We start from the raw sequence: 10,082 nt of genomic DNA on the forward strand, positions 1-10,082 counted from the left end.
TTTCAGCTTAAGATGTAGAACATTTTTCATACGATGATCACACGAATCAGCTGAGGATAGTTTAAATTTTTTGTGTTTGGTTCAATTTTTAGGAAGGGATATGAGGGGAGAGGGGAGCAAAATTCCTCCTAAACTCAATTTTTGCTTCCCCAAATTCGGGGGATTTGGAGGGGATGAGAGGCGAAGTGAGATGTGTTATTGTAATTTTAATTACATTGACATAATTATCCTCATAATTATTTTTAAATGCCATAATTATCCGTGCAATCACAAATTATTTCTTACGGTTCTAACGTGCAATTTTTCATCACTTGTCTGCATATTTTTTACGGTTCTAACTTTCAATTTTTTTTTCAAGTTTTTGTTACGGTATTTTATTATCACGTATGCTATTTTTTTTTTAAAAAAAACCATTTTGTTTAATATAGTATTTGTTTTATAACTACGCAGTACTACTACGTACATGTTTGCTACTGCTCAAAGGTTTTTTTTTTTTTCAGGCCAATTTAGTTCCGTTTATATTTTTTACATATTCTATAATTAATTTGCTTCTATTTCTCTAAATTGTTTTACTCTATGGTCTGTTACTATTTTATTATATCTATTTATATTTATTAATATATTATTAGATACATTTTTTTTATAAGTAAATTATTATTAGGTACATTTGTATAGAATTTAATTTTATAAATATTATATTGGATTAGATGGATCATCATTGAAAAATTATGTATTTTTATTTATATGCATTATGTGTGGTCGTAAGATTATAGATATATTTATATTTATTTTTAAAATTGTAAGATTATAGATATATTAACTAAATAAAAATCAAACAAGATCATAGGGATAAAAATGTAAATGAATAATAAAACCTCTCTCATTCTCTTGTGAACCAAACATATATTTAATTAAAATCTCCTACCTCCCCTCCCCTCTCATCTTATGAACCAAACATGCATCTTATTATAAAAATTTCCCTCCCCTCCCCTCTGCTCCCCTCCCCTTAAAGTTGAAATTCATTTTTAGAAACACATGACTTTCAAAATGAAGTGAATTTGAAAGGAAAGTCTAAGACTGTAGCAGAAGGAAATCAAAAGAATAAGAAAAGGAGGGAAATTAGAGAGGATCATGACAACAATTAAGCAAAAAAAGATGATAAATACTCCCTCAAATCCTTAATATAAGAGGAAGATTATTTTTTAATTCATTGAAAATGTAATGTAGATACATTATATTTTCAATGAATTAAAAAATAATCTTCCTCTTGTATTAAGCACAGGAGGAAGTAAATTAGAAGAAATTCACGAAGAAAATATAGAACGTCAGGGTGATGACTCATATCACTTAGATGAATTTTTTTTTTGACAAAAATCACTCGGATGAGTTGAAGAGCCCAATTAGCACTCATGATGAAGATGACATGAAAAATTATTTTTTCCTTCTTTTCATCATTATATAATGCCGCCAAAAAAAAATCATTTACTATATAATATAATTATTTATTTTTATATAGACTATATAATATAATTTCCTTCTTTTCATCATTTACTATATAATATAATATAATTTACTATAAAATATAATTTACTATATGTAATTTCCTTCTTTTCATCATTTACTATACAATATAATTTATATACGAAAAATACTCTCCCTACGTAACTCCAAATTTAATTGGGCCTAATTCTATGAAAATTTAATTCGATTACGATTATTTTGGTACTAGTTTGATGAATTATTGATCAAAATTGAATTTTGTGTGAAGCTTTGAAGTTGGAGCTCATAAGTAGATTTTTTGCAGAATTTTGGAGGGGTAAAATCCCAAAAAGTATAAAATAGGGGAGTAAAATTTAGGATTTTAAGATAGGTGGATAAAATTTCGGATTTTAAAATAGGAGAGATAAAATATCTTTTCAAATCTATTTTTTTTTGGAAATTGGGTATCTCTGCGCCCAACTGCAGAGACTAATCCCTCAAGTCTTGTAAGACCCAAGTGGGTGGCAAACTCTCTCTAAGAGTTTTAACACTGCTGCATGCCCAAGTCAGGGATCGAACTCAAGACTTTGATGAAGGTGGAAGAGACTCGCGCCATCTCATCTAAGTGCTCTCGAGTATCTTTTCAAATATATTTTTTCTACATCTAAAAAAAGAAAATTCACAATTTTTTTTAAATGTGTATTCCAAATTTGCTTAGATCTAGAAAATTTTATCTTGTTGATTTTTTACTAACCCTCGATAATTTCAAGATATTTATCCAACTAACTTGTAACCAAATTTTATTTCACATACATGTAACTTGTTCTTATTGGTTGTTGGGTAAATAGCGCAAATTATCAAGGGTAGTTAGAAAACACCTTTTTAAAATAGGATCAAAATTGTAGTTTTTTTTTTGTCTTAGATGATATTCATTCCATTTTTAAGTATAAAATAAGAGTTGGGATCCTCTCCATTTTCTATTCTTTCCATTTCTTCCATTACCAAAGTTTTTAAATATTTTTGGGTGTATAAATGATATTTGGACCCACTTAATGTCACACTTTTGCATTTATATTCCCAAAACTATATAATAATGGAGGAAATGGAAATAATTAGAAATGGAGAGGATCCTAACTCATAAAATAACATCTAAATTGTCGTTTCCACTCAAACAAAAAAAATAAAAAATGTCAATTTCACTTGCCACATGTCTAACTTACCCCAATCCGTGTCAATGAACTCTGAATTCGGTGCTCAACATCCTCCTCCTCCTTGTCTCGCTGCTGCGTCCTCTCAATCTTCCCCTTACAACAGAGATCATAAGATGGCTTCTTCTGAACAACTCGTTTTCGAACTCAGTAACCCTGAGCTCCGTGAAAACGCTCTTCTCGAACTCTCCAAGGTATCATCACATCACAACCATTTTCCCTCTCATTTTTCTTCCAAATTGATACCAATTTCCAAAATTTTCATTCATTGTTTGTGATTAGGGTTTTTTAATTTTATGGATTGAATGTTTGGTTTGGTTTTTATGTATGTTAGTTAATTGTTGAGAAATGACTTCGTGTGTGTTTTGTGAGTTCATAAAGAGCGAATTTCTGACTTAAAAATGGGCTCTCTGCTAGTGGACGGGGTGATTAGTGTCCCTCGGTCCTTGAGCCGGATACCGAGTCTTGAGAAATGATGATGTTGTAATGCTGTTTATTTGTGTGGTTATTGGTTATGTGTTTGTAACTTTGTTCTATTTTCATTTTTTTAGTTCATTTTTTATGTTTTAAGTTTTTGAATTATACTTTTTTTTGCTGTTTTTCTGTTTAGTGCAGTTGATGATTTTGTTTTTGTTATGAATTTATAATGAGATCAATTTTGTGGGAGTGAGAATTGGTTTGAATTTCTTTGACATGTGGATCATTTACTGATTTGTTTTGTTGAAATTAGGGTTGCATGAGAGATGTAATCATTGTTTGTTTTATTCATGCTGATTCATTTAAGAGATGTACACTCTTGAAGTGAAAATTAATTAGATGTATATTTGTGGTTTAGTTAAACCTAATTTATTCTGATTCACTTTTTTGAGACTTGAGCTAGATTTTTTATGGTTTTGTTAAACCTAATTTATTCTAAACTCTGATATGGCAACCTTGAGATCTCAATAGTAGATATACTAGAGAATCTCTAGTAGAGATTTCCAGTTTCCCGTGTGAGAGCGCGTGTTGAAAATTACAGATTTTCAAAGGGTGTGTTTGTTAAAAAATGCATATATAAACCGGGTGTGTGTTTAAAATTCAAATATCCAGTCTCAGGGATGAGGGGTGTGTGTGTTAAAAACTACATATTTAAACAGGGTGTGTAAAAAATACTACAGATGTTCAGACTGCGCGTGGGGGACGCGTTAAAATGTGTGAAGTTTCATATGCACATTTACCAAATTTGTGTGTTTTTACGCCTTTTTTGTGCATACTGTTGTGATCTTTGATGTGATCTGGAAATGGTCAAATATAACCATGGTTGCGAAACACGGTATTAAAATTGACATAGTACGTTACATTAAATTGTTGTGTTTTAAAAGATGAAATAAAGCAAACGAGTATAGTAAGAAACCGAAACAGAAAATATCAACTGTTGACAAAAGTTACATGTTGAGCTTGACCTGTCCCTGTGTATAAATGGTGCGTCTGCTGGCGATGTTCCCCTACTCAGGGTGCCACTACCCAGGGTACATCAGCTGCCGAGGATGGCACAATGCCCTCTGCCCAACAGCTCGCACTTAAACTCAGCAAGACTATCCAGCACATTAAATGTCTCCACATCCTTTTGCTTACTATCTCAACCGCATTTACACGACTGTTTTTACTTATTTTTTTGTTAATGTGCAGTTAGGCTTTTATTTAATTAATTTTTTGAAGCTCTGTTGTTTGTTGATATAATTTTTATATTTTAGAGAAAAGTAGGAGGTATGATCAATTTTGCATGTGTTTTCCCGTTTGAGTGAGAATCTGTTTCAATGGCTTTGGTTTGTGTATTATTTCTTCCTTTTATTGAATTTGGGGTTATGTGGGAGATGTAATCATTGTTTGTTAATGGATTGATGCTGATTCGGTAATTAAATTTTAGAGTGCGCTAAAATTTATAAATACACTGAGGGGTATTGCCATTTCATTCATATGGGTAATTTATGTATTGTAGAAGAGAGAGCAATTCCAAGATCTAGCTCCATTGCTATGGAATTCATTTGGCACTATTGCAGCACTTTTGCAGGTATGCTATTGTACTATACTATATATTCCCTATCTGTAGTTTTTAGTTTATTTTGCTATAACTATAACCTTTTGTATGAATCTATAGTCAATAGAAGCCCCTAGTCGCTACGTAAAACCCTGCCCTATTGCTTTCCGTTTTGAGTAGCAGCGAAATATCATGGCCACTACAGTGAAGCTCCTGTAAAATTCCAAATATGCCCTCAACTTATAGATGCTCCAGTGTTCCTTTTGGTTTTTTTGAAACATTTTAGTCATTTCACCCTAAAACGTATTTCCTTTATGTTGGGTTTGAATATTGGTAACAATAAACTTTGATTATTAGTTTTGAATGTGTCTTTAATTTTGTGTATTCTTCTATTTTGAGCTTTTATATGTGTCTGATACTATTGTATAGATTTCTTGTATTGTTTCCCTATCCTTAAACGTAGTGGAGATGCCATTGCCCACAATACCGCTATAGAGTTTTGGAGGTCGGTAACTATGCTCCGCTATCCGTCATTGGCTACATAAATATTTACTTCCTTAGTTGTTTTTTTATTTTTATTTTTTATTTTTTTTTATAAAATAATCTACTTGGTTTTTAATATATTTGGGCATAAACATTTCTCTATTCTCCCCCTACTTCTTCATTTCGGTCTGTTACATCTTTTGCTGACCTGTTGTTATACTTGGTTCCAACTATTTTTCATGGACCAGACCAACTTTTTATTTTTATATTTTATAACTTGGTGGTGTTATGATTTAACCTCAATCTTTTTAAAACTGTAAATCTAAAAATTGGCCATCCTTAAAATTAGTTAACTTTAAAATGTTATAGTCTCCTCACTATCTGTATTTTTTATTTTCTTTGCGTTAATATCCTTGAACAAACTTATATCTCATTTCATTCTTGAAGCATTGGATTTTCTTAGTTTTTTTTTCCAATAGTAAGGTTCTTCAGTTATTTTCAACTTACTAGGATTTAATGTTTTATTTTCTATCAGGAAATAGTGTCAATATACCCTGTATTGTCACCTCCCAATCTCTCTCCTGCACAATCGAATCGAGTGTGCAATGCTCTTGCTCTTCTTCAGGTTAGATGAGTTTGTCTACTTCATTCCTTGTATTTGTTTGTGAATAACTTGATTATATGATTATTTATTACTCATATTTTAAGTCACCAAACTATGAATTTAGACTTCTATATCATGCTTTTAGTAAATATATCATGTCAAGGAGGCATAACACTTGAGTTTCTTAAATAGGAGAAAAGAAATCAATTGATTAGGAAACGAACCTAGCATATATATTATACTTTGTGTCATCCTTTTGTTTCATTATCTTTTTTAGAGACACATCATAAAGAAAATGAAAAAATGACGCGACTAAGTATTTTTTCTCCTTGTGTTTTCTTTCAGTGTGTGGCTTCTCATCCTGATACAAGGATGCTATTCCTGAATGGTAATGTTACTTCATTCATCTGATAGACTGAAATTCTCTCTGATTTTTTTAATTATCATCTTTGCATCAAATATTCTTATAGTGGTTGGACTAACACATTCTTAAAAATTAAATTTGGCATTTTGTATATTGCTTAAATGCTTTGGGAAATGGTGTTTGCTTCTCTAGATTTTGGTTGATGCCATTTTAATTCAAATAATACAATTAATTGGAAAAAGTGCTATGAAAACTATAGGATTGAGGTAATCATGGTGGGTACTCGGGACTTGATACACATTAAGTTGACGTGCTTAATCATAGACTGCATATTGATAAAGTATGTGCTGGGATGGATTGAATTTTCTATATTTTTTGGTATTCATGAATGGTCGATGTTACCCTTTTAATTTGGTCATTCTTTTTGATATATTTTTATGGCATAAACAGATGGCAAATTCTCTCCTTTTTCTGTCTAAATCTTTATTTGATAAAACATAGTCTGCTTAAGGTAATACATCTAACCAATAGCTTCTATGAGTAAAAATGAATGTTGGCCAATAAACTTTAAATGCGACTCGCATACCCTTGTTATTGCCTTACCCATCTTAGGACTTACCATTTTCTCGTCTGATTCTCTTTTTTCATAGTCATACTCATACCTTTTCTTTGCTTCTTTTGAATTTTTTTACTTCCAATTTCTATACTCTATAGACTTGTAAACCTGCTAAACCGCATGCATTTGTAAATTGGACGGTATAATACCTTTTTGTTTTATATTGAATATAAGGAGACTGCGTTGACACCATCGGATCCATTGGTTTTTATTAGTTAAAGATAATTCATAAGTGTGTTGTATTCTTTTAACAATTTTTTATTTGCTTTTCTTTTATTCAGCTCATATTCCGCTGTATCTGTATCCCTTCCTGAACACCACAAGCAAGTCAAGACCTTTTGAGTACTTGAGGCTTACCAGTCTTGGTGTCATCGGTGCATTGGTGAAGGTACTTCTTCCTTACTCATTCTGATGTTGGGTGCAAATAACTGTGTGATGAACTACATTTCATACAACATTTTTACTTCAATTTTTTTTTTAATTACTAAATAAATTGTCAAAAAGATTTATCACAAAACCCTTGACACAGCTCTTTACAATGGAGTGAAAGTCCAACTTGTTTGGATTAGTTCATAACTATGGCTTGGAAGAAATTAAAAATCTCCAACTATTTATATTATTATTATTATTATTATTATTATTATTATTATTATTATTATTATTATTATTATTATTATTATTATTATTATTATTATTATTATTATCATCATCATCTATACTAGTGTTTTTCAATTCTAACAATTTAGTCTGAATTTTTTGTTTCCCAGGTTGATGATACCGAGGTTATTAGTTTTCTGCTTTCGACTGAAATAATTCCCCTGTGCCTGCGTACCATGGAAATGGGGAGTGAGCTCTCCAAAACTGTGAGTTTACTGATTCTTGATTGTCTGTCTTTGGTAAATTTATGCAAACGCAGTATTTTTCTGGCGAATCAGACTTTATTACAATCTCCTTTATATTTATTTGAGTCACAATTTTCGTTCGATGTTTGATTAACATGTATGGATGCATGTGAAGTTGTTTTCTTATTTCAGTTCAGTGTTAGACATACATATGATAAATCTGCTTATCCATTCATACCTTGATTAATGGGAATATCACAAGATATTGTTAATATGAACTTATCTCTTACGAAGACTGCTTTTGATATTCTTGTTTTGCCTATTGGTTAGTTGCTCCCAATCTAAGGTGTTAGCCATGGTCATGGGACTGTTTAAACTTTGACTGGCATTTTAGTGTTATCGAGATGTTATTTGAGCTTTGGCATCTGTATGTATTGTATGGGTTCAAAGACTTTTCTTGGTCATCAGGATAAACTATTGAATATAATTGTTGGTCATTACGATAAGCTCTTGATCTTTTGCTGTTATAGATTTTAAGCCACCTGTTTATTTTATGTTGCCGCTCTGTCTGGTTTCCTTATTAATGCATATGAGATAATAATAAATTTGAGCATGATAAGTCTAATGAAGGCTCTGCTGTAACAGGTTGCGACATTCATTGTTCAAAAGATTCTGTTGGACGATCTGGGCTTGGACTACATTTGTACCACAGCTGAGCGCTTTTTCGCTGTAGGTCGAGTTCTTGGAAACATGGTGGCAGCTCTTGCTGACATACCATCATCTCGTCTGTTGAAGCATATCATTCGATGCTATCTTCGCCTGTCAGATAACCTAAGGTTTGTTAGTACGATTGCAACTTCATGCTAGTTCCTCCGCCCCTTCCTCCCTTTCCTTTCCTTCCAAGTTTTGAATACCGTTTTTAATCAAACTTTGGTCTTGTTAAAACAGGGCTTGTGATGCATTAAGAAGCTGTCTTCCAGACATGTTAAGGGACGCTACTTTTAGCAGCTGCCTTCGTGTAAGTACTTCTTGGGATTACCACTCCATGCATTCATTTTTAGGTGTCATTTTAGGATTATTTGTATCCACCAAGAAAACTAATAAATTTGGTTACTTCTGATGGAATTTTTTGTTTTTTCCTATATTATCCTTAACTATTTATTATCTCATTCCACTTACTTTTCTTTCTAGAATAAATAGGTAAGGATATTATTGACAAAACAGTAATTAATGTTGCATAGAACTTTGAAAATTATGAGTAAATAAAAACAATTTTTCTACAAAAATTACAAATTTAAAGGACGGAGAGAGTAATTTTTAATCAATCGAGTAAAATGCCATGATTGAAGAAATCATTAATATAGGTCCAAGACAAAGGTAGTAACTAAAATTGTCCATGCTCTCCAAATCTTCAATATTAGAGCTAGAGATTTTCCATTCACTGTCGCATGGAAATAATATTCATGCTTTTAATTTTCTTACATTACTTGGTCTTTGTTTAAATTATTCAGGAGGACCCCACAACTAGGAAGTGGCTGCAACAATTGCTTCACAATGTTGGAGGGAATCGGGTTCCTGCATTACAAGGCGGTGGAGGCTTCGATCATCTAATGGTGAATTGAGTGTAAACTGTTATAGTTCTTATTTATAGTTTCAATGCTGGAATTTGGTGTACTTATTTATTGGTGCACTGAAACTATAATGAAGACTTTTCTGTTTGTCAAATAATTATTTTAGGCTTTTAGCCAATTTGGTGGTTATTTTCACGCCACCAACAGTACACTCCACTTCTTTGGGGGAGTATGTACATTTACATATCAAATGATTAAATTTTAAGACATCATTGAGAAATGGCTTTTTTATATTAAAGGATTGTTTAAATACTTTTTTTAAAAAATAAAAAAAAAAGGTTCTGTTTTAGTTCTATGCATCCTAGAGCTGTAAAAAGGGCCTTAAGGGGCCGGCCCTTTAAGGGGCGGACCCACTTATTCCTGATTATTAATTTTATTTAAATTTTAAACACAGTTTTTTTATGGTGCCGATCGTGGACAGTGCTGATTGAAGAAAACGAGAATAAGTTCACGACACTAGAGAAATTGTTTAAAATTTAAATAAAATTAATAATCAGGAATAAGTGGGTCCGCCCTTTAAAGGGTCGGCCCCTTAAGGCCCTTTTTACAGCTAGTTGCATCCCGAATGATTACACGAGTGAAAGACAAACATGCAACAAGCTGCGCTGCTAATCTTGTTTTAAATACTGTTTTTATTTTAAGGCAATGAAATGGTTTTGAGGGTCTTTAGTAAGCACGGTAACATGTTTGATATTGCTATATTTCTAAGCTGTTTGGCAAATTCAAAATTGTATGCTTTGCTAATGTATAACATATGCGCCTCCAATTAACATTCTTTTTACCCTCATAAAGACCAATAAATCACCAATCATCATCAATCATGAACTCTACCAGCTGA

At 31.9% G+C, this 10,082-nt stretch overlaps 1 protein-coding gene across 1 annotated transcript; it reads left to right on the forward strand.

Moving 5' to 3' along the window:
* Nucleotides 1-2,654: 2,654 nt before the first annotated feature.
* On the forward strand, nucleotides 2,655-9,473 carry LOC123917765 (CCR4-NOT transcription complex subunit 9-like). The gene is made up of 9 exons (XM_045969589.1): nucleotides 2,655-2,881; nucleotides 4,666-4,737; nucleotides 5,723-5,812; nucleotides 6,137-6,179; nucleotides 7,053-7,159; nucleotides 7,539-7,634; nucleotides 8,259-8,449; nucleotides 8,562-8,631; nucleotides 9,125-9,473. The coding sequence occupies exons 1-9, from the start codon at nucleotides 2,687-2,689 to the stop codon at nucleotides 9,233-9,235; spliced, it is 975 nt and encodes a 324-aa protein (XP_045825545.1). The 5' UTR covers nucleotides 2,655-2,686; the 3' UTR covers nucleotides 9,236-9,473.
* Nucleotides 9,474-10,082: the final 609 nt, after the last annotated feature.

The sequence above is a fragment of the Trifolium pratense genome, linkage group LG3, assembly GCF_020283565.1.
Source record: "Trifolium pratense cultivar HEN17-A07 linkage group LG3, ARS_RC_1.1, whole genome shotgun sequence".
Classification (NCBI taxonomy): domain Eukaryota; kingdom Viridiplantae; phylum Streptophyta; class Magnoliopsida; order Fabales; family Fabaceae; genus Trifolium; species Trifolium pratense.